General features: G+C 35.4%; 1 protein-coding gene across 3 annotated transcripts in view; it reads right to left on the reverse strand.

Annotated features, from left to right (window-relative positions):
- Positions 1 to 26,269, reverse strand: part of PDE3A (phosphodiesterase 3A) — a 275,116-nt gene that overhangs the window by 12,691 nt on the left and 236,156 nt on the right. For 2 of the 3 annotated variants that reach the window (XM_045829052.1, XM_045829054.1), the window contains exons 6-14: positions 24,461 to 24,680; positions 21,183 to 21,268; positions 18,380 to 18,534; positions 15,519 to 15,656; positions 9,535 to 9,646; positions 4,365 to 4,478; positions 4,040 to 4,239; positions 2,231 to 2,434; positions 1,397 to 1,552 (exon numbers count right to left, since the gene is read on the reverse strand). In XM_045829052.1, the coding sequence (XP_045685008.1) occupies positions 1,397 to 1,552; positions 2,231 to 2,434; positions 4,040 to 4,239; positions 4,365 to 4,478; positions 9,535 to 9,646; positions 15,519 to 15,656; positions 18,380 to 18,534; positions 21,183 to 21,268; positions 24,461 to 24,680 (1,385 nt within the window). The remainder of the gene's footprint in view (positions 1 to 1,396; positions 1,553 to 2,230; positions 2,435 to 4,039; positions 4,240 to 4,364; positions 4,479 to 9,534; positions 9,647 to 15,518; positions 15,657 to 18,379; positions 18,535 to 21,182; positions 21,269 to 24,460; positions 24,681 to 26,269) is intronic. The other variant, XM_045829053.1, reaches the window with a different exon arrangement.

Here is a 26,269-nt window from a genome sequence, read left to right on the forward strand (position 1 = left end):
AAATTCATCATGAAACAAATGCTAGAAATAATTATCAAGCAAATGCATAATCTATCATGTTTTCCTGTTTTACCTTGGCTACTAGAAATCTTAAAATACTATATTGCTCAATTAAAGTCACCTATACTAGATTTTGGTTGAATTATATTGGCTGTGATTATATGGTTTCTATATTCTTTACCTATATGTTTAATAGGATCACTCTGTAAGTGTATTTTAAACAGTTTTGAATCTTTCTGAAAAAAAAATCAGATCGTTAACCAGAAGTTATAGAGCAAAATTAATAAAGAAATATACTGATATATCAACAATGTTCATGAATATGTAATGAAATTAAGTAAATTTTCCTTTTTCTTTATATTTTTCTTGTATTTCAATATTTTGGGATTGATTGAGTTAACCTCATCCCTAGGAAAGGCAGTGTATTATTTTCTAGAAGCACAAACCTTTTATTGTGCATATGAATCTTATGAAGAATGCCCGTAAAAGTTCTTCATAATCTAATATGTCCAGACAATTCATTACTTATTAAGGTGCCTCATCTTCTATAATACAAATTTCTTTCTGACACTGACCTTCTTTAAACTGGTTATATATACCCTTTTTTGGGAAGCAGAGAAGAATCTAATGTTTCTTATAAATCAAATCCTGTGTCAAATACTTTACATAATTTACCTTCTTTAATCTCTACAACTACTTCATGATCAACCTAATGTCAGTCTTTTAAGTATCTGAAGATAGCTATTATATTGCCTCTGTTTTCCCCCAGGATTAATATCTTCACTTCTTTTAATATCTTCATGTCCTTTTATGTCACTGATCCCGGTCCTTCACCCTTGCTTCACTGCTTCCAGATTCATCTTCAGAGAGTGGTTCACAACACTAAACACAGTTTTCAGTATAATCTGGTCAGTGCAGGGTAATGTGGGGGGGATCCCCTCATGTGTAAGTTGTGGTGGTAGTTGTTTGGTAGTGTGCTAACCCTCACACAGTCATGTCAAACAAAATGCCTGTTTTTAAGCTTTTTCATACACTGCTGTTATTAACTCTAATAGAAAAATAAATGAACTTAATCTGGTATATATTCATATATTTAAAATTAAATTGGCTTCTATTATTACAAATCTGTAAAAGATAATATTTCAGTGGTCTTCCTAGTGTCTCTATTACTCCCCTGAAATTTACTCCAATATCTTCTTTCAAATTACTTGCAAATAACCTAGTTTTTACAGTTATAATTTAGTCCATTTTTGTCATTTTTTTTTTCCTGAGATTAAAACTGGCCAGTGCATTTTCTAATGTTGGGGTGAATATGAAGTAGGTTGATCACACTCTCAAAGCTTTTGGGAACTTTGGAGAATTTATGAGCAGCTTACGTATGGATTAAATTGGCTACCTGTTCATAAAATTCGTTGACAATACCCTCTGTCCACTGAAGATGGAGCTCTTTGCATTTAGCAGGTCCGTTGATATCGGCCAACTTTATACACATTTGACAGACTAGCAGACGATCATTTTCATTGGTCCAATCTATTCCAACATCATCATTCACCTGTTTGAGGAACAAAGTTAAATGTGTTTTACCTCAATGAAAACAAAAGTTGAACAGGAGAATAAACCACAGAATATTTATTATCTTCCTACCATGTGGAGATCTGAACACCAAGCAATGAGGACTTTCTCAGCTATTTAAAATAATGTTGCCGGCTTGCATAAATGAATAGTAAAAGAGTGCATCAGAAAAAGTAAAATCACAGATAATGGATAATTATTAATAATGGAATTGAAAATAAATGCTATTTAAAATTAGCATGTGCTACCTAGTACTATTAAAATAGAGTAGCTACAAATAAGAAATTTTCCTGAATTAACATTTGAGCATTTATGTTTAACATGAAATTTTGCTCCAGGGCTTTGATTTTTCTACTGTCAGATAATTTATGGTCATATACCACATACAGGAGCAAATTGATTCAAACAAAAACACAATAATATAATTTTATTATTTCCCTGTAGCACAAAAGTATAATAAATATAGACAGCACCTCAACTTCTCACGTTCCTAGATTAGGACCAATGCCTATTTATCTGCTTTTGGTTAAATGTTCTCTTGCATTTCATTTTCACATTTGACATATAAAAGATGACAGCAATGAATTTTGTCCAGTATTCCGTCCCATGACACCTTTCAGTGTGGCCATAAAATGAAGATTAACACAAATGTAGTTACCTTGGCATTAAATTTGGCTATGAAGTCAAAGTGTTTCTTCAAATCAGTGGCCAAAATTGCTTCAATGACAAGAAAACGGAAATGCTTAAATTCCACATGGTCAAGGTTAACTAAGAAGTTATACTCTGGCCGGGACATAAAGAGATTCCATGCAGCAGCTGCGTGATGATTCTCCAAAACTGAACGATCATTATAGAGCACCGCCTAGGCAAATAAGTAAAAGTGAAGTTCAATTTTTAAGTTAAAAAATTACAAAAACAAAGAAGAATATGCAATGCTTTTGGAATCTTCTTTTATCAGGGAACACAAATGCAATCCTGTGACTGCTGGCTATTAAGAATCACTGACTGACGCACATTGGCTGATTACACTTCTTGGTTAAATTTCTCTTTTTGTAAGATAAAGTTAATATATTTGAAACTTTATTCCCAAGGCTTGCAAGTGAGAGCTTAGTGTTTAGATTTTATCAGATTTCTTAGCAGGGTACAGAAATTTAACCCTCTAAAATATGCAAATGTGTTAATATCCCTAAGAAGTAACTCAGCTATTTCTTGCATCTAGAATAAGAATGATCGCCTCTTAGTTAAATATGTAGCTAATAAACAGGAATGAAATCCCAGAGAAGCTCATGCATTAAAACATTCTCACTCCACAATCAGGCATAGGAAGTATCACCCTTGAACTAGAAATTGAAGGTCTATAGTAACTATTTACTTGTTTGTAATTGGCTTATAATGCTGAGGTGAGGTCCAGAAAAACAAAAGTTGCCTAAAAGATGTTTGAAGACTAGTGTGATAAAGAATAGAGGGGGGAAAAGGCATTAGGACAAAACAAAAGAGAAAGCACATGAAAACTATTATTGAGGTAAGTAAAAATACATACACATATAGGAAAATTTAAATAGTAAATACTTCTGGCAAGAGGATTTATATGACTATACAAGAAATAATTGATGTTTAAAGGACACATTGAAATAAGTTAAAGTATGTAGTCAGAAAAAATAGGATATTTTTATTGCATATAGATTAGAGGAAAATTCTAGACTGGTATATGAGACAGGAAGTGGAAATGGATGGGAATGGGATCAAAGGTGAAAAGCAAACAAAAACACAAAGAGAATAGGATCAGATTGGCTTTTAGAACTTCTAGAAAGAAAAACAGGCTTTTGAGATCTTTAATAAGATGGGTCCAGCTGATTAAAATCAAAGAGAAGCTTATAGAATTTAATTGAATAGATGATGATAACTAGATACTTAGTGATTAATTTTGACTTAAATGTAAATATATGCTAAGATGTACTTCTCCTAAAGTTATTGTTTTGGAATACTAGGTTCAGGAAAAAATTCTATCAAATGAAATAAATTGATTTTTAATTCCTACTAATCAATAAAATGCTGCAATCATAATTGCTATAATGAACATATTTCAAAGGATGGGATTTATATACAAAGAAGCCTTACATTCTTTAGAGTCCAAAAATATTTGTTTCTCTAATCTTTTCAGAAAGGGACTTTTGTACAGGTTGCCCTTTTCTTTGTTGAGGAAGTTCATTAACATGAATTCAAGCAGTGTTTCTTCCTTGGAAGAAAATTGAGAAGGGATCCCAATGGGTATCCCCATTAATAACTTGGAAAAAAAAATGCTATCTTTTCAAAGTTAGCATATTCTTTAAGAATTTTACGTCAGGGCCAAATACAGTTTTGCTTATATTTACTTGGTGCCTATTACAAATCAAATTTTAAAAATTAATTTGCTTCAGAGAAATCTCTCAACTGAATCATTTCTCCTGATCAAAGGAGGAGGAGTTACCTGAGGAGCACTAGTCGCAACCAGGAACGCATTTGTCCTTCCTGGGTGATCGTAGTCATGCATGGCTGCAGCCACGTACAGGGCCATCAACTCCAAGGCGGGGATATTTCCAGACAGACAGCCATATTTATCATCTGGCACACTGTACATTTTTGAAAATACGTATCCCATATGTCCATGGGTAAATCCACTGTCAGAATCTGAAAAGAGAAGATCAAAGTAATAGACATTTTTAAACAGTGACTTAAATTTATCTTGACCCCCTTTAAAAAGTACTCTTGTTCCCCAGAGTTCATAAGGAAGCACAGATATACTTCACATGTACCTGAATCACTTGCTGATCCGTGATCATTAATCACTGTTGCGAGGCCGGGAATAGGTTGTGTAGTAAGAAACCAAACAGCATGTAAGACGTCAGTGGCATGGATTCTGTTATGATCTATAACCAATGCAAAGAAACAGCCATTAATTTGTGACTTTGGGGTCCAAGGACTAAGAGTGCCATCTACTGGATAATTAGTTTAGTCCTAACATTTTAATATCCCAGTGAATGCCAGCCAAACATTCTAGGATTGTTTGACTCTTTGATTATTTTTCCATTATTCTATAACATCCATAGTACAAGAAAAAAAAACACTCAGTACTCATTATTCATGAAGATGTCTGAAGGGGAAAAATCTGTATCCATAGCATACCAGGAACCTAATGTATGCAGGAAACTCACGATGTGAACAATTGCAATGCTTGCACTTGTACTTATTTCCATGCTTCTGTACAAGACTGAGCAGAGGATTAGAATAGAGAAAGAACCATGGCATTCTTCACTGGGACAGACCAATGGTCTATACCACTCAATATTTCATCTCTGATAAATGGTGCCCAAACATGATTTGTGACTAAAATATAGTAGTATTCTCCTGTAATGAAACTTAAAGTACTATAAGAAAAATGAATAATATATCTTTTAAATGCTAATTAAATCCACAAAACAAAATTAAAAGCCAAAATCAATAATGCTCTCTGATGTAGAAATTCTGATTTAGGAATACTATTCTAGGAATACCTAAAAAGAAAAATAAATCTTCTTTGTACAATAATGTAGGGAGTTGGATCATTTAGAAGAGTAAAAACTATGGGGAAACCAAATCTCCCAGTAACTATGTCATTGCCACGGGAAAGGGACGTCTATTCTATAAGCACAGTTAAGCTTCTACCGAACAGTGACCAAAGGCCCAGAGCTCTCTTGGCTCTCCTTCTCTTTCTGGTGCAATTCTTCTATTTTTCTACCAGGTCCTTCCTGACACTGCATTGACTGGTATGCTTTGTTGTAAATGTGCTTACAGTTTATTTTTACTGACCAACCATGATACAGCTTCCTTCTCCAATACAATCACACACCACTTGACAATGGGGATACATTCTAAGAAATGCATCATTAGGCAACTTTGTCATTGGGAGCTCTGTAGCATGCACTTGCACAAACCTAGATGGCATAGCCCTCTGCACACCTGGGCTATATTGCATACCACCGTCATACAGGCAGTCTGCCCCTGACTGACATGTCGTTAGGTGACACATAACTATATAGTGTATTACGTCTCTGAATACTATTGAACAGATGAGGGGGAGAGAAAACAGAGGAGAACAAAATGTTAATGGGAATTTGGGAGAAACACCTGCTCCCTGGTCAAGGGAGAAGGAAGAAGCTGTGCCATCTGTGGTGTTGGCAGCATGCAAGGGAGGGAGGGAGGTGGAGCCTGTTTCCTACAATTCTGGCAACTCTTAGGAGTCACCCTTTAGGTGACATGGATCATTCAGTTATTGGTTTGGGTGAGGGTTTGAGAGGAGTCTTCAGAAAAGCTTCCAGAAACAGACCTCCTTAGGCCACCAAGCAGCATGGTACCATCGTTGCTGGAGGGCAAGGCTAGTATTATCCAGTCCTTCAGAGATCTATGTTAAAATGGAAGTCTGTATCTCTGTGTATAGACTGTCTCAAGTGATTCAAAACAATTATATTTTATGTCTATACCTGTGTCATGGGAAAAGTTGATCATGCTAAAGTTTCTGGAGTTAGGATAGCTCTGATTTTGTCTCTGTTGATATTTATTACCTGTGTTACCCTGAGTGAGTTACTTAAAACTCTAGGTTTCACGTCCTTATCTTAAAAATAAGATAATAATTCCTACTTCATAGCACAATGTTAAGAATTACAGAAGGGAACATATTTCAAAGTGCCTGATACAGTAAGCTTGAAATTAATGTATATATCATTCACATAAAATAAATTGTTACTGTTAGAACAAGATGGTTAATGAGCACAGATTACTGGTGTTCCCTCTATGATTTGTAAGAATAGAATTGAAACGCTACGATAAAAGCCATGCTAAGTCCTGGAGGAAGGAGAAAGCAGTAAGGACCCAGCAGAGGAAGAAAATAGCAGCTGAGTGGAGAGTGCCACTGGGAAGGGATATGTTGGGAGAGAGTTTCTGAGAGTTCTTTTCCCTGTTGCAAGATGGGAAATTATTGTGTAAGTAATTATCGTGGCTATTGCCAGTCATGGAAACCTGTGCATGCACTCAGCATTATGGGGTGGATGCGGGCAATATCAGGGTGCTGGTGGAGCTTGACTGGGGTGAGAAATAGACATTATCAGGTACAGGGAACTTGCAGCTTGTGAACTGTACTGCTTCCTGCCCTGTTCTCCACACCAAGGCCCAGATCTAGAAGACTTTATAGGCAGTATTTCATACTTCCAATGCAAACAATCCTATCTAAATAATACATAGAAATAGAAATAGAAGTATACATAAAGAAAGAAAATGTGTAGATGTAGGAGAATTACATTGTCACTACCACTTAAGCAGGATGGAAAATCCTTTGTCTTTTAAGTAGTCAATAACGTGCTTATTAAACAAATATTTACATGTCATCTACTACATACAAGCATTGTGCCAATTTTTCATACCACTGTTGCTCTTACCATTTACTCCCTGGTGACCAACTCAGGAGCAAAGGCTCCCAGGAAAGAAGGTAGCTATGTCAACAGAGAGAACTGACAGATTTCTATAAAACACAAACATGCCCTCTTTTCCTATCTATCTCTATTTTAAAATCTAGGTTCTATAAACTTTAGTAAGGATTCTGGGTACAAATTTAAAACTGTACTTAGAAGTATAATAAAATTTAGTTTCTAAAATATTAGGTCCCTGTCATATTCAAGTTAATTTAACCCTATTTTGATCACTCAGGTTTTTTCATTTAGTTATGAATTTATTTAGCTAGAGATGTGAGAAATACAGTTCTCTAGCAGTAAATATTAAAAAGTAGGCATGCTATAAATTCTTATATATGCTAATTATAGTTAAGGATAAACAAAGCTTTTAATAATTATCCATACTAGTAATAATTTACAACCCTACTGTGTGCAAGGTATTATTATTTAAAAGTGATCACCAATCAAGCTGAAGCTTACTTGTGAGAAGGTACAAATAAATCCCCATTACAGTAAGTGAGGCTTCCAATAGAACATGTGGGTTTATTATAATAAAGTCCTTTCACATGAAATGAATTATGCACTATTTCAGGAAAATATCTATTTACTTGTAATGTATAAAAATATAACAAGGAAATGTAAAAATTGATTAAAATATAGAATATGGGAACTTTTTTAACTCTTAAATACTGTTCAACTTTCCCTATGATTTAATGGTAGTACTTATCACATCAATTACTCAGTGGAGCTTGACTGTAGTGGACTATATCACTAAAATACATTTGGAAATATAACATTAGTTTGTAAAGTTAGTCTGGTGACCTGCTGTCCTTCATTGTTTCAGCTGCTTCTTTTCTATAAAAAATTTACTTAGGTAACTACTTAACCTTTCAGAAATCACTAACTAACACATGTCAATCACTGGCATCCAACTAGAGTGGGCCTTGGGAAAACGTTATTAAGAAAGCAAGACTTACCTTGAGATCCTTTCAAACTACCCCTTCCTCATGTCTCTCTTTCAACTTCCATAGCCCCATTGACAGGACTTTGCTAGGGGCCCAGAGCTCTTAAGCTCCTCTTTCTTCTACTCCCACTATTCTATTCTGCCTGCATTTTGGTCCCATATTCTCGACCAAATCTGATTTGTTCATTTGATTCTTCATTTTCCTTTCCTATCATATATCATCAGCTGTGCATTTTCATCCCAATGTAGCATGGGCATAGTATCTTGATAAATGATATATTATAATGGATCACTAGGTCAATGTACTAGCAACTCTTTCTGGAAATACCTGTGCTTCTCCTGTCTCCATCTAATTTTTATTTATTTCAGTTTTTTGTAACTACAAAAAGACATGGGTTCTAAAGTCTAAATTACATAAAAGCAATACAAAACTTAAAAGTTATGATTTTTTAAAAAGACTTTTTATTTTTAGAGAGGGGAAGGTGGGGAGAGAGGGAGAAAAACATTAATATGTGATTGCCTCTCCAGTGCGCCTCTCCAGGCCTGCAACCCAGGCATGTGCCCTAGACTGGGAATCAAACTGGTGACCCTTTGGTTCGCAGGCCAGAACTCAAGCCCGTGAGCCACACCAGCCAGGGCTAAAACATGATTTAAACAACATATTTATAAGGCATGTTCCAACTAATATATTATGCTTGACTATTTCTCTTTCTATGAATTTATTTTCTAAAAGTACCACATGGTTTCTACACATTTCACAACTGCATTGATTGGATTTATGGACATCTCCAGCTCCATGTTTTTTAGCAAGTAGGACAATTCTACTTATGTGTTCTGATGCTACCTGGGATGCTACATACCGAAAATATAATTTAACATCTTTGTGTTCCAATTTATGATTGTAAATGACAAACTTTTTCTCACAATATTCAAGGTTCATAAGCTTGAACACTAGTGCCCTTTCCTTTGGTTTTCACATGTATTTCATTTAAAAACAATTTCTAATAACTTCTCCACAACTACTTCCAGATGTTTCTATTTTTCTATTTTATTACTTAGACCATCATCCTACCCTCTCCTGAGCCACATTTACCTTGCATTGAACATGTCAATAGTTACTGATTTAATTCTGCAGATGCTAGAAAAAAAGTTGAATTCAGCCAGTAAAAGGAGTACATTATAAAATGAGCAATAAATTGAACACTTAATGATTTATTTAGCACACACTTCAATTGCACTTACCCTATGTAAGGCATCATTAATCTTCGTGCTAATTCTTTGAAGCAGATATTGTGATCCCCATTTTACAGATTAAGAAATGAGACACATAGAGGGTAAGGCCCAGGCTCTCCTACGGCTGGTGAGTGCAGGGGCCGGAGCTCTAACACAGGCTACCATCTTCTGATCTCTATGCCATGTGGCCACATGGCATGTTACAATGCGTAATTCTGTGTTAGCTGCTAAGGGTTCTATATCCCAATACTCACAGAAAATTCTGTGGATTTTTAAAGCATTATTTCACAAATTACTTAGACTTACAAGGAATTTCCCTGTATCCATTCTCCAAAGCATGAAAGTAGTTCATAAATTCCCTAACTGGAATTTTGAAAGCTTCAAAGAGGCCCATGTCTTCAAAAAGTCTGTATGATACCTGGAAAAGAGAAAGACAAAGCCTTAAAAAAAATTCCTGGGTGGGTATTATATATAAAAAGATTTAGAAAAATTTTTAAAAAATCAAATTAATTTACGGCCATTGGGAACAACCAATAAAAAGGATATTGAAGACTTCTATGTGCCACAACGGGTACACAATCTGTTTTTAAAGGTAGAGGCATACACCCCAAAAACAACCAACCAAAAATCAGTATGCCCTATAGAAACATATCAAGGCAATCAATTCAATCAATTGTGTGTGATATCAATAACCAAAGAATATTTACTAAATTGCTATATAGTACATAGTACAAGCACTAGTAAAAGACTGAAAGCTTAAAGTTTTCCAAATTATATAATATACTATATATTATATATACATATGTGTATGTGTATATATGTATATAATATATACATATTCAAGCCATATATATGTAAAGTTTTCCAGAGGACAAAGGATTCAGAGTTGTGTCTTAGTGAAGAATAAGGGAGAATTATGAGAGAGAAAAAAGGGGTTGTTGTCACTAAAATATATATAGAAAAAAATTCATTCTAATCCAGAATAAATAGCAATGTCTGAACTATTTTTCCTAACTTGTGTTCTTTCTCCTCTGAACATCTGTTCTCCATCCAATTGCTCTCACAATTTGAGTCTCTTTCTCTTAATTTGAGTCTCTAGGGACTCAAATTAAGTGAATGCCTTTGGATACAACTGGCATTTTTTGAAATGCACATGATGAAGGAAAAGTGGATAAATGGACGGAAGAAGGTTATGAGGAGAGAAATAGTTATTATGATGGCAGAGTGGAACACAGCTCCTTATAAAGTGACCTTATTTCAGGTCACAAAGGTGCGGTGTTGGTTACAATTCAGGAGATTTTATAAAAGAATTACTCATCATTTTTATCTGCATTTCTTCATAAAATTATCTTGAAATATTTCCTCTAAATCTTTGACACATCTTCTTAGTTAAATTTCCATCTTTTGTTATTACCTTTAAATTTATTCAAATTCAATAACATTTTAAAAATTATATATTCAATGTTTATCACTATGTGATATGCACAGCAGAAGTAACTGCTACTTGAGTGTGATTTGTAGATAGTAATATGGGGCTAATAATTTAGTTTTAATTTGAACATTTCACCTAAAATGTCATATGGTATACTTGAGTGTGATATTGTTATGTTACAGAATTACATGCTTATGATTTGGCATTATTTATGTCAGACCCTATGTATGTGATACATATATACATACTTAAAAAAGAAATTCATTCATTCAGTATCTATTCAGTGTTTAATATGATCTAGGCAATTTTTGATATATGAAGCATATACATGTATGTGTGTGTGTGTGTGTGTGTGTGTCTCTCAAAAGATCTATTCCTTCATGGAGCTTAAGGTCTACTACAGGAAGGCAGTAAACAACAGACATACTAAGAAAAGTATATACTATGACAGAAAGTTGCATGTAAGTCATATGGAAAAAGAAAAAGGGGATTAGGGATGGAGGATTGGGAGTACACAGAAGGTACTTTTTGAAGTATGGGGGTTAGGATAGTTATATTCAGGTGACATCTGAGCAAGAATTAAAGGACATGTGAAGCAAAGAGGTACATGGATATCTAAGGAAAGAATTTTCATGTAGAGTAAAAGCCAGTGCAAAGGCCATGAGGTTTGCTTGCTCTATTCAAGAAACAGCCAAGGCCAGCATGGCTAAAGCAAAATGAATAAGGACAGAAACAGAATTGAAGTCAGGATTTGTGCAGTCTTGGTGTTTGACAGCCAGACTGACCAGTAGAAGGACTTTCACTCTGAGTGCAGTAGAGAGCCTGGAAGGCAATGGAGCAGGAAAGTGATGTGTTTTAAAAGGAGCACTATAGTTGCTGGTTGAGAACAGAGTGTATAATGTGTATATTAACTTCTGTGGGTTTTTTTTTTTTACTTTGAATGGCAAGTATATTTAATTTGTACCCCTTTTCTGTGTAATATAATATTCCCACTCCTCTCTTTAAAAATGCAATAGAAAGTGAAATTTATGGTTTCTGTAATATTTCAAGCCAGTTCTTCTTTGAGTTATTTCCTTTTTACTGCTCTTTAGATGATATTTGAGTTTTTATTTGTAAATACCTAATGAGCTTAACTATACATATTATTTCAATAACACTAACAACAATAACAACTACTGGTATGCAGACATATGCACATATATGTGCTTATAAATTTAGCATTTAATAAGTGAGAAGGTTGCTTTAAATATTTACATATATTAGTTATTTGCATGTAATTAATCCTCACAACACCTTCTGAGGTAGGTATAATTAAGTATTAACATTTGAAAGCAGAAGAAACTGAGGCACGGAGAAGTTGAGTAACTTGTCTAAGATCACACAGCTGACACCTTCTGAGAACCAGAATTCAAGCCAAGAAGTTTGTCTTCAGATTTTGTACTTTCAAATCCTACCACTAATATTTGCAAAGCAATGCTATTAGAATTTCAAATAACTAAATTTTCCTAATATTTTCTTTAAACACTTGACAGATGAATTTAAAAAACTAAGACAACAGCATATTTCACAGTATGATTTTAAAACAGAAGAATTTTCACCAAGAAGTTGTTAAAAATCAACCACCAATAATCCAAACTTACAAATAAACACCATTAACCAGATAAATATTGGTAACTAAAAAACGTAAGCACTATTCCAAAATTTGAATAATATCCCTTTAAATTTATTAAAATAAACATGATAATGATCGAAAAGGCAAGCAGTATCTGAGACTGACTTGTTTCCACTGTACGTATGTCTCTCTCTTAAAGTCGTTTGAAGTAAGACTTTTTCTGTGTAGTTTCAGCCAAAAGGTGATTTCTTGGAATGTTCAAGTTAATTCATTTCAGCTGTTTTAAATTCTTATTAAGGTGAAAAAACTAGGTCTTTTACACAGTAAAATTTCATGATTTTTGTCCTCATAAACTCAAATCAAAGGGAAAAACCCCCACAAAGTTCTACTTAGCAGTGCAAGTAGAGGTGCATTTCCAAAAAGTTTACTGTTTTGTAAACTGAAAAATAGACAGTAAAATCTAGGCCCCCAAGCCCCTCTCCTCTTATGCTGTCAGTCTGTTCTCTGTATCTATGAGTCTGTTTCTGTTTTCTTAGTTTATTTTGTTCATTAAATTTCACTTATAAGTGAGATCATATGGTATTTGTTTTTCTCTGGCAGCTTTATTTCACTTAGCATAATAACCTCCAGGCATTCATGCTGTTGCAAAAAGTAAGATTTTCCTTCTTTTTTTCCAACCACATAGTATTCCATGGTATAAACATATCACAGCTTTTTTATCCATTCATCTATTGATGGGCACTTTGGCTTCTTCTATGTCTTGGCTATTATGAATAATGTTGCAGTAAACATGGGGTGCATATGTTCTTTTGAATTAGTGTTTTGGGTTTCTTGGAATATGTTCCCAGAAGTGGGACCACTGAGTCAAAAGGCAGTTCCATTTTTAATTTTTTGAGGAACCCCACACTGCTTTCCACAGTGGCTGCACCAGTCTGCCTTCCCACCAACAGTGCACAAGGGTTCCCCTTTCTCCACGTCCTCACCACAACTTGTTGTTTGCTGATTTATGGATCAATGGATTAACAAAGAAACATATATATGTAATACACAGACACACACAACCATGTGACGACAACCAGAGAGAAAGGGGTGTGGTAGGAGGAGGTGGGCAGATAGGGGGAAATGGGGACAGAAAGAGACCTTGCTTGGGGCCGTCGGGGCACAATGCAGTGTGCAGATGATGTCTGATTAGTTGCACATTTGAAGCCTGTATGGTTTGGGAAAATGATGTCACCCCAATGAATTCAGTAAAAAATAAACAATAAATCCAAAAAATAAAAATAAAATTAACTCTAACCCAGAAAGATAAAACATACCAATAAATAATAAATAAGTAAACAAATAAAATAAATAGTAACATAACAAAGATCATGCAATTATGTATTTATTTTAGTTTTGAAAGATGACTGGAAAAATACATGAATGAATTTTGTCAAAATCTTAGTGACTAATTTTCTCAGGTCAAACTCCACCCTCCCCCACCGGCAGTTCACAGAACTTCGAGGGGAGATGGGTACCTGCCCTGAACTCTGTTCTCTGTCACTAGTGCTGCAAACCAGGTGCTATCATAACCCCTTTTCTGCTTGCTCTACATTTGGAGAATTTAAGAGATATAATAAGTGAATGTGTTTCATAGGAGCTAAAAAGCAATTGAAAGAAGGTAAAAAGCTGGACTTCCAATATGATGTATCTGCATTCAAATCATGGATCCAATATGTACCCTGTGGTTGTAGATGAACAGTACATCTCTTCGAAGCCTCAGTCCTCTTCTGTAAAATAGAGATTTTAAAAAAACTCCTGCATCAAAGTTACTGAAAAAAGTACATTGTAGATTTCTGGGGAGTCTGTGATGTATATATCAAGTACAAAACCAGGTGAGATTTTTCTCTCCAGTAAAAGAGAGAGACCTCTTGGCTACCACCACATTTTCCTGTGGCACTTTTACAGGAAAAGTCACTTCCTCAGGGTCACAGTCTGCAACAGGTTTTGGAAAGTGGAATATAAAACCTCCCAGGAGGAGCCCTGATGCGTGAGGATAAGGTGGACTAAGAAAAGTGGCTGCCCCTGAGTACTACTCAGTCATAAGAAAGGATAAAATGCTGCCATTTGTGATAGCAGGGATGGTATCATGCCAAGCAAAATAGGTCAGTAAAAGCAAAGAATCATAGGATTTCACTCACAGGTGGGATATAAAACTGAAATTCACAGTTACAGACAACACTATGGTGGTTACCAGAGGGAAGGGGGTTGGGGCATAGTGAGGAGTAAAAGGGGTGATGGAAGTCAAACATATGGTGATGGAAGATGGTTTGACTTTGGGTGGTGGGCACACAATGCAATATACAGACATGTAGCATAGAAATGTACACTTGAAACCTATATAATTTAATTAACCAGTATCACCAGTATATTTAATGTAAAATTATTTTAAAATATTAAAATACAAAGAGGAATGGCTACCTGTAAACCTGTCCTTAAATCATCTAGCATGAAATATGTTGCTTAGCAGTGAGGAGAATGGAAGAGAAGAATGGCACTAATACCCCCTAATAAAAGAATAAGGGCCATTTTAGTTTAGACTTTATCCTGTTTATGATCAGGTTTTGCTTATTGAGAACATTCAAATTCTTAATTTCTGTATTTTTTCTCTCTCAGAGGAACAAATGTTTCTTTATTTGGGAAATCTTGAAAATAGTATAGTTTAAGGGAAAAAATATTAAAAGTCTTGTTATGTAGTTATAATTTGCATTCTGTATTTCTTGTGATACATAAAGGTTGTTTCTATATTAAAATATGGAGTTTATTTGATGAGTTTTGTATAGCACTGGGGGATAGATATTTCTGCATAATATCTTAGTTTTGAGAAGGTCTAAGCACTGTAATATTAAAAAATTTAGAAAATAGTCAATGAAAACAATTATAATAAATCAGCGCTTCCTCTTTTGAGGACTTGTGTCAGGTTTTCTTCTGCTGAATTCTATGAATTTTAGATCATTTCTCTCTCTTGCTTGTGTATATCTGTCCTCTCCCCCAAATATATATTTTAGTCACAGAATACGGTATTTTACTCATTTGAATTTCCAATTGCTTTTGTTAACGGATGATGAAGAAATCTACAGAATGTTGGGTACTAAAATGTCCTTTCTGAACCCAATACCCACTTGGTATCAAGTGTGTACAGAACTGTAACCAACCAAGGCATGTTTTTTCTACATTTAAAGTCATAGGTATGAATGCATTTCTTACTTGACTAAGAATACGGCCACACTTTCTTCCTATTTTTTCCACCAAATCAAAAATGGGAAAATTCCAAGTATTTAGCTGTTCCATAATTGAGTCCAAGTTATCCATGACAAGAGGTTCAGGAGCTAGAATTGGTTTGTCCTAGAATAAAGATGAAAACATTTTAACAACATACAGTTTTTCTACAAAGCAATTCATGCTGGTAAACAACTGAGTTTACTTGAAATAAATGACTTAAAACTTCAGGGTGAGTGGGTGATCTTTAAAAAAAATTGAGACCAAGACATTGGCCCCAAACTAAGAAGAAAAGGTCCTGATGCAGTTTCAGACCATTAATTTGCATTGTTAGGTGCTTGTTTGCTGGTTCATACAAGCTATAGCAACAACAACAAAAAAAATCTGTAAGTTTATTTAACTGCTTTTGAGTTTACTGTGGGGTTCCTGAATAAAGATTCAAGAGCTTCAGAACATTTTGAGATTGGATGTAAATTTACCTCTTTATATGTTTATGTAAAATTTTCTGGGATGAGCATTCCTGGCTTATATTGGACTCTCAAAAGAACTCATGAGTGGAGAGGGGAATTAATCAATCCTAGTCTAATTGGTCAAATTTGCATTACTGCTTCAAAATTAGCACTAATCCTGTGGGATAGCAACAGACATATTTTTCAGGGATTTCAATTTAATTCATGTGGTGTACAGTTTCCAAAGAATCATGGATTTATAAATGTATAGACATTTTATAACTGATCCTAAATGAGGACATTCTTAAGAGAACATTTACCAAAAAAGAAAACAGAAGAAAATAAAGATAATGAGGATAAGAAAACATGTAAATCATTTTATCTGAAAATCTCTTTGATTTAAAAGTATCAATGGTAAATCAGATTAAAAAAATGAAAATAGCAATAATTGATAGTCCACTGTTTTCTACTATTTGCTGCTTCCCCCAAGTTAACTTGATTCAAATATGCTTTTGCCCTCTTTAAAAGGATTGCTTTAAACACACAAAATAAGTCATTATTAAAGGATATTTTAATGGGTAGCAAGCGGTGATATAAACCTGATTAAATAAAACAAAGAAAATAAAAATAAATACTGCCCCTGCCTCCCACCTGGCAAATACCTAAGGCTACTCCCCTTACTATGGAACAGGCACACTGAGACAAAAAATATGTATGGCCCAAATGAGAGAGCAGATCAAATCTCCAGAAAAAGTACAACTAGGTGATGAAGAGATAGCCAACAATCAGATGCAGAGTTCAAAACACTGGTAATCAGGATGCTCATAGAGATGGTTGGGTATGGTTGAAAAAAAAGGAAAAAGTGAAGGCTATGAAAAGTGAAATAAAGGAAAATGTACAGGGAACCAACAGTAAAGGGAAGGAAACTGGGACTCAAATCAATGATTTGGAGCAGAATGAAGAAATAAACATTCAACCAGAACAGAATGAAGAAACAAGTATTCAAAATAATGAGAAGAGGCTTAGGAACCTCTGGGACAACTTAAATGTTCCAACATCCAAATCATAGGGGTCTCAGAAGGAGAAGGGGAAGAGCAAGAAATTGCTCTTATTTGAAAACTTATTTGAAAACATAATGAAAGAGAACTTCCCTAATCTGGCAAAGGAAATAGACTTCCAGGAAGTCCAGGAAACTCAGAGAGTCCCAAAAAAGTTGGACCCAAGGAAGTACACACCTAGGCACATCCTAATTACACTAACCAAGATTACAGATAAGGAGAGAATCTTAAAAGCAGCAAGAGAAAAAGAGACAGTTACCTACAAGAGTTACCATAAGACCATCTGCTGATTTCTGAAAAGAAACCTTGCAGACAAGAAGGGGCTGGAAAGATGTATTCGAAGTCATGAAAGGCAAGGACCTATATCCAAGATTTCTCTGTCCAGCAAAGCTATCATTTAGAATGGAAGGGCAGATAAAGTGCTCCCCAGATAAGGTTAAATTAAAGGCGTTCATCATCACCAAGCCCTTATTATATGAAATGTTGAAGGAACTCATCTAAGAAAAAGAAGATGGTAAAAAATTCAAATAGTAAGATGGCAACAAACTCACAACTATCAACAACAGAACCTATAAAACAAAAACAAAAACTATGCAAACAACTAGAACAGGAACAGAATCACAGAAATAGAGATCACATGGAGGATTATCTGTAGGGAAGGGCAGGGGGGAGAATTGGGGAAAAGGTACAAGGAATAAGAAGCATAAATGGTAGGTACAAAATAGACAGAGAGGTTAAGAATAGTATAGGAAATGGAGAAGCCAAGGAACTTATATGTATAAGCCATGGACATGAACTAAGGTGGGGGAATGCTGGTGGGAGGGAGGTACAGGGTGGAGGGGAAAAAACAAAAGGGGAGAAAAACAAACACAAAAAAAGAAAATAAATAGTGGCTCACAGCACACTTTCTAAATCAAGGAGGTGCTAGGAAAAGAAAAAAAAAAGAAAGAAACCCTGAAAACAGCACATGTCCCAAGAACTAAAACATCTCACTTTGTTGACTGACTGATATTTATAAAATGTTATTTTACTGAATGAAAAAATTCATTTTTCCCATGCATATTTATATTTTAGATTGGGTTAAGAAATATCTATAATCATTTATGGAGATGAATACTTATATTTTTATTCACTAAGGAAAAGAATCATTAAAGTACCAAAGGATCATTAAAATATCATATGAAAAATTATATTCCAATATATGGGTAGAGCTTTAATGCATGTAAAATCCCAATGAGATATATCTGTAAATCTGATGGATCAGAGATGTACTTATAAGCCAATCTCTGTAACAGAAACTGATTTCTCAAGTAAACAAATGAGTTAAGTGATATGGAGCTACCAAAAATATCATGGCCTCAGGCGTGTAGGAGCTACAGGCTGATGCTTTCCTCTGCGGCCCTCTGGGGCACTCGGTCTCATCTTCATTCTGTACAATATCACTGCTATCGCTGTTGTTATTGGTTTCATAATCGGAGGTAACTTGAGCAGTGTCATCTGAAATTGAAAGGGAACAGCTTGTTATGAAACTTGCAACAGAAAAGGGTCCCATTTAAGTGAATATTCCTAAAATGCATATGGCAAATACAGTGTTTAGGGAACTATTGCTTTCATGAACTTTTATACACCAAGAACATAGGACCGTAGGATGGGAGAAGGCATACATTTTTTCCCCAGTAAAATAGGTAAAATTATGACTTCATTTATATGACATTAAGTCCTCACTAATAATGCTTAGATCGGTCGCTTAAAGCTTTTAAAAATTCCATGACTTTATATTTCCTTTTCCTTTATACATCCCTCAACACATTAAATTAATGAGTAGCTGACTAAAACACTAACTCTAGAATGAGCATGTGGGTGGCACAAATTGAGTTGACCCCCAAGAACAAAGTGGTCCCTAGAACATGGGACACTAGCATGTGCTTAGAGAATGGGAGATTGTACTTATCCAGGCCCCATCCTTAGCAATCTGTGGCTTCCTACCTTATCTACCTCTCTCCACTGTTTCCCATTTCAGTCAACACTAACTGTGCTAACCAGAGGACCAATCAGGTAATGTCTAACGTCTGAAAAACCTGCTCCTGGGGCAAAAACCTCAAAAAGCTTCACACAGCTGAATACGGTGCCTGAATGAAGTTTATTCAGTGTTTGCGGTCTGCCAGGTACCATCGAAAGCACTTCACCTGTACTAACACACTGAAACATCTCAACACATCTGTGAGGCAGGTGTTATTACAGCATTCCTGTATTGCCATTATCCTCACTTTGCAGGCAGGAAACTGAGACACTAAAAGAAAAAGTAAATTGCCCAAGACACACAGCTGGTAAATTTTGCCACCTGAATTTGAATTCATGAAGTCCGACCCTAGTTCCTGAAATATTTACTTTTGATGAAGTCTAATTTCTTTTTTTCCTTTATGGTTACTGCTTGTGATAGCCTATGAAGTCTTTGCCTCCCTCTAACTCACAAAGCCTATCTTCCTGTGTTTTCTTCCAGAAGCTTTACTGTTCCACGTTTAGGTCTATGCTCCCTCTCAGAGTAATATTTCATATGATGCAAAGGAGGGAGTGAAATTCATTTTGTTCCAATCCTATTGGATTGCTTTGTCATCTTTGTTACAAATTCAGTGACCCTTGTGGTGTGAGTTATTTTGGGGCTTTCTACTCTATTCTACTTGATTTCCTCTGATGATCCTTATGCCAGCCCCACACTATCTTGATTACCATAATGTAAGTCTTGAACTTGGGTAATGTATTCCTTCTAATTTTGTTCACCATTTTCAAGATAGCTTTGGATATTCTAAGGTGGTTCTATGTCCTCATCCATTTACTAACCAATTTTCCTTAAGTTGCTAGTGAATAATGGCTTTTGTTATGTAGCCTGTTCCAATCGGGAGTATCTTATAGGACTTTTCCAAGGACCTATTTTCTTCCATCTTTCTCATGCAACTGCTTCCATGTTAGAATCAAACACAGAATGAAACTATAATGGACAAGTTCTAATCCCAGAATTTCTAGAGAAGATAAAGAAGCTCACTCAAAGGCCATAGTTCTACACGAGAGCACAAAGGTGGTAGGGAAACACTCCCCTTATTCTACCAGGCCCAATAGAATCAGAAAAGGTCAGCAACACAGAGAAGGAGATACCCTGTGTCCTCAGAATGCTGCAAGGCCAGATAACGGCCACAGAGAGAATTCTCCTTTTCATTTTTCCTTATGTTCCCTGACTTCGGATGTTGCTATAGAACATCACAGGAGTATTTATTTATTTATTGAGTATGTACCAAGAAATGCTGAAAGAGATATTTAAGATATTACTCATTCTCTTTTAGAACATTTTTTATCGTTGCTCAAGTACAGTTGTCTCCATTTTGCCCTCACCACACCATTCTTGGGAAGTCTATCCCTCAAAATCTATAGTTCATGGAAGCCATGTTTTTCTACCTTGTGAACTTTTAGCACTAACAAAAGCAAGTCCCTAGGATTAATTACATCAATAATAATAATAATTATAATTATACAAATGGCAGCAAACACTACTTATAGTCACCCAGATACTAGATAAAGGATTTACATGATTTAAGTAATTTAATTCTTACAACAATCCTGTTTGGTAGGTTCTATTATTATTCCCATTCTACAGATGAAGGAACTGACACATAGAGATTACAAACTTCCAGGTAGCTGAATCAGGATATAAAGCTGGATCGAAGGCTGTGTTCTTATCCTCTTCATAATCCTGCCTCAAGGAAAAACTCTGTCCCATTCAAGCTTACAGTGATCTAAGCAGGGTCATCTTTCAGGGTCATCTCCAATGGAGATCTCTAGAGAGTAACCTAAAATGGACAAACCTCTAGTGTCCAAAATAAAATAACATTTCCATATAGTTCTATGCATGGTATAAAACGTCTTCTTATTTAAAAATATATATGTTGGGCACAGATAAATAGAAACATTTTGGACAGCTCTGCACAAAATTTACCCATGATTGACTTTAGGCAGTAGAATTAGGAATGATTTTGATTTCTTTTATTGCCTTTTAAAATCTCTCATGTAAAAAATCAGGCACATATATTATCTTTTTGGTCAGAAAAAAAGAAAGAAAAGCTATTTCCACTTTACAGAATTCAAATAATAATTACCTGTTCTGCTTGGTGTCCCAATGGCTGTACCACTTCTCTCCAGGGGCCCATCCGAAGGGTTGCCTTGGGCATACGGCCTGCCACAGCTGAGAAATATTGGAACAGTATATGAGTATTTCCTCTTTTGAAAAAATCATAGGCATACACCATCTATGTGTACATTCAGATAGATAACAATCATCAAATGTTTCTACCGTCTACTTGTTTGAGGTAAAAACTCATTTTGTTTTTATAAATGGATGCTGATATGCAGTATACTGTTTTCTTTCTTTTGAGAACATAATCAATACAAAGGATCAGAAGCTTCATTCCACTGTCCTCCTTCACGGTACTCTAGACCACTCTGGAGGTGAAACTATCAGCAAAATGTTGTTACAGTATGCAGAGGACACTGGGATAGTCTGCTATCTACTTATAGTATTGAGTTTGGAGGTGCCAATGTGTTTTTGGTCAAAAATATCTCCCCCAATGGAACCCCTTTGTATCTGTGTAAAAACCTCATTACTAGATTTATTTCTGTGGCTTCAGACATTTTATGTGCAAAGAGCCCTTAAAGAAAAGACTGTATGAGTGAAAACAGAATAACAGTATATGAATTTTATTTTTCACCTCAAAAATTTTTCTTTTCAGATTGATATTACGTGTTAAGGCCCTAAGAAAATGAAGAAAGAAAAAGTAGATTTCGATGAAGGTTGAATATGAAATGACTACACAGGATGTCAGTTGAGAAAAACAGGCCCCAGGGGTACACTGTGGGTAACTGAGAAAAAAGGTGCCCGAGGGGTGGTATCTTACAGAGAGGAGCTTGGAGGATGTAGAATACTTTGCTTCCTCAACAGATTTGACTGTATTATACATTTAAAAGTGACCCCAGAAATAGCCTGGCAAATTTCCACTCTTATTTATCTTGTTTAGAGACTTCATGGTTAGATTTTAATTCTGCATTTTTGTTTCTGGTGTCCTTCCTTCTGCCTAATATTACAAAGGATTTCTGAGGGTTGGTTTGTGAGTTATTTAACCACAGGCTGCTCACACTAAAAGGAAAAGGACGGATAGTTTACAATTTAGTATCTCATCACTTTTCTTTCCCTGAATTGTGCTTATATGTGTAGTAGAGATAAACACTTTCTAGTTAGAGAGTATTTTCATCCTAAGTTAATTTATTTTTCAAGACCTGCAGGTAAGTGAAAAAGCATCACACGCAAATTATTTCTCATTATGAAATCCCAACAGAGTGATTTAGGGAATCAAAAGCAAATGACAGGACCAAAGAAAAAAGAATGCAAATGCCAATGATGTGCTTTACATTCTTGAATACAACTCAGTAGAAGCAGCGCTCATTAATTTTAAGATTTTTCATTGCAAGATAATACTTAAAAGAAACATTTAAATTAGTAGTTCAAACATACTACCTCTTATGCCAAAAAAACAGCTTGTTGCATAGACATTACAGCAGCCAAGAGACTGGGATTCAACGCCAAACCCTTCGAGTTCAGCAGGGGAAACCACAATAATTAGTCGTGTGTTTCTGGAGCTCTCTGTGCCTACATGCGTGGCTGCCTTGAAGGCAATAATAAAACATGGTTTGAATTACAGATTTATAAAGCCCAAACAAATAAAACACACACTACTGGATTTATAAACATTACTGAACAAGTAGGCAGTGAAATTGCCTTATTTTTCTCCAAAAGCTTTTTTATAAAAATCCCATTCTATTCTTCCTGCTAAAAATACAAAAACTACACTGTGATGAGAAAAGCTATGTGAGCAGTAGGTCTTTTCTGAACATCTCTCTCCTTTATTTGGGTGACTCACATTACACAGGTCGGAGTCCACGGTGGGGCAGTCTCCCTAGAAACCTGGGTGTCCTTTATGCTGGCACTCTACTGGGCTTCGCCTTGGCTCAGGGCGCACACCCCCCAAAGATTTCTTAAGGGTGTGCCAGAAAACACTAGCTCCATGGGCAATTATTGGGTGTAAATTAAAGAAATTCATTTTCTGCTCAAATAAACTCAGAAAGTGTTAGATGCAACACAAATCAAGAGGTCTTCTTTTTGCAGGACTTCTCAGCACTTTTAACAAAGTCACATGTGTTGTGAATCACTCAACGGAAAATATGATAACGTGCGTATGTGTCTGTTTTGCTACAGATCATGTTTTTCTTTTTTGGAGGCAGAAAAGGCAAGATTGATATCCTATGCAAATTATTTTATTAAAAAAGCTGTCAGAGAGAGGGCAACTTTTGGGTGATAGAATAACTTTTTACTCTGGTCATGGCCAAACAAGCAAAAATGATTTTTTCCTTTTACAAATATTTGTAAAGAAAGTAAGTAAAAAAAAAAAGATAAAAAGAAAAACATTCTTTAATGTAGAGTTTACAAAGAAAGGCTCTGAAAATGAAATTTGTAAAGCTCAAAACTAAAAACATTAATCAAACCTGGGTCTGTGAAACAACATGCAATATCAGAAGACCAACACATGACTCATGTATTCAAATGGCTATCCTCACTAACCGAAAAGAAAGAGCATTTCATTCAAGGCACTCTGGTGATTACATTTTATTAAACATTCAACTCTTTTCTACTTAAATACATATAGTAATGCTTTAAGATTAACTGTTTAAGATGAAGCTATTCCTGAAGAATACCTGAGGAGGTATTTCTTAGTGACAATGTTGGCAAAATAACTACTCTTATCCTATTAGGCCTTTCTTTTCCTCCCTAACTCTCTATGGAAAGACAACACTTTGTAATTCTATTTTAACATGATAGGTCAGTTTATGCTTTCTGAGACCCATTTGAGTTCAGCCATAAAGTGCCATGTGTCATTTGCACATTTTTAAAGTATTAAAATGGGAATTGCAAACTTAAGATAAAAGCACCTTTAAAATCAATATAAAATCCTCCCTGGAGAACAAGTAAAAAATATTCCAACAAAATATCAAATTATGTTAAATTACTTGTTATGATTTTTAAAAATATATATGCTTAACATTTTTCCACCAGTAAGCAGACAAAATATACAACTAATTATTTATGTTATCTCCAAAGATTAGCTGTATGGCCCATAGAGATTAAACTTTCTCTCAATAGAAAATCACTGAAAAATTGTTTCTATTATACCCTATTCAACACAAATCACACTATCCTGTACTTCCTTGTAAACGATTCTGGCAAACATACACATAGTTAAGTGGACTGCTGGTGAGTGTTCTTTAGCAGAGAAATAGTATTCACTTGATTATTAAACTCCAGTTAATAACAACATACAACGCTTACCTGCTACATATAACAGGCGGAGTGAGTATCTGAGGAGATAGGTCCGGGGCACTCTGAGTGTAAGCCAAGGCCCTGTGAGAACCTAGGCCTTGTTTGGCAGTTGTGTCGGCAGGTTCTGGAAACTGAACTGTAGAAATTTTGCTGACTGGACTGCTGGCTGGAGTGCCTTGGAGAGGTGAGGAACAGGGTGATGAAAGAGGCGAAATTTTAGTGAGGGCACCTGAGAAACAAAGAGAGTCATTAAGTCAAAATAAATGTCTTTGGCATTCCAACTTGCAACTCTTACACTTGGCCATGGACTCCTTTTAACTCATAAGGACCACAAGAGTACTCAGGCCGAGGGGCTGGCCTCCTCTGGAGATGGGGTGTATGTACAGTAGGGGTATCTCCACAGCACGGAACATGAGGAATGAATCCTCCTGAAAGTAACCAGTGGCAGTGTTGGCAAATTCAGTGAAAGCCTGTCCTGGAGTAACTTCAGGACAGAGGGATATTATTTTTGTTTCTTCTTGTCAATCTAACATGATGATAATGGTTAAATTTTTCTCATTGGTTTGCTTTCTCTTGGGTTGTGAAATTTTTAGAAGCAAGAAGATCAAGTACTGTTTTAAATATTACTGTGCCCGGACAGAGTTTGGCAGGCATCTAATGCTTGAAATATTGAAATTAGGAAGATACATTTTTGAGATACATTAACTTTATTAATCATCCATGTTTTCAGCAAAACAACTATTTTGGGTATGAAACTGTACTTTGTCAGAGTAATTTCTGAAGAAAAATACATGATCCCTTTCAGATCAAACAATAGGCCTCAAGCTTAAATTTGAAGTGTGGATATTTGTGCCAAACTGTGTTTACTCTCTATTGTGAAAATTTTACAAAGCACTGGATTAGATTTCCAAGTGCTGATCTTTGAGCACAGGGACAATGCCTTTTGAATTTCCTCTCTCCCAAACATAGAGAAAGCAGTGGACCCTTAAAACTGAAGAAAAGAGAGAAACAGCTCCTGAACAAACTACCTGCTAACTGATCTTCATGATTATAACTGAACAATCTACAGTAAAGCAAAGGAAATGAAATCAGTAAAAGCTGTTTTCTATTTCTCACCACTGTGGGGAAATCACTGAATATGGTATGTAGTACATGTGGCGAACTGGCCGCTGGCTTCATCTGCTTCCGAAATCCCTTTCTTCCCAAAGTTTTATTTGTCACACCCAAAAGTTGCCTGGTCCACTGACAGGAATATGAAGCTTGCTGAACAGCTTTTGTAATTTTTAAGTTTCTTGTTATTTCTTTTGTTTTGCTTTAAAAGAGAAGAGATCATACTCTTCCTTTGATTCAGTGTGGAGGTGTGGAGGCTAGCAACCCCTGCTAGTCCTTTTTTCAGTATTTCTATTGCTGATTCCTGACCAATTCCCTGCCTTTATACCTAACTGAAACCACTTAGAACCAGAGAGGTTAAGTAACCTTCCCAGGGTCACACTGCTAGTAAGTAGGCAAGTATGAAGGGGGGTCAGCTATTCTTGTAAAATGTGACTTATTAGCCCATACTTCTAACAGAGACTGCCAAGGAAGAAAAAAAAAACATTATTTGCTAGGTAGCATTTATATCACTCTGTACAATGATATGTCTTATGGGTTTAATTTTAATTTCTATGTCTGTTGAAAAGTTTAGCTAGTTTACCAAAGATACTGACAAAACTTCACATCACTTAATTTCTTAAGCCAAAAGAAAATTTACTTCACTAAATATTTATCTCAGTTTCCCAACCAAAATATCACTGGGTGCAGCAAGGGCATCACAGGTGT

The sequence above is a fragment of the Phyllostomus hastatus genome, unplaced genomic scaffold (assembly GCF_019186645.2).
Source record: "Phyllostomus hastatus isolate PE091 unplaced genomic scaffold, TTU_PhHast_1.1 phas_scaffold_93, whole genome shotgun sequence".
In the NCBI taxonomy this organism is placed as follows: domain Eukaryota; kingdom Metazoa; phylum Chordata; class Mammalia; order Chiroptera; family Phyllostomidae; genus Phyllostomus; species Phyllostomus hastatus.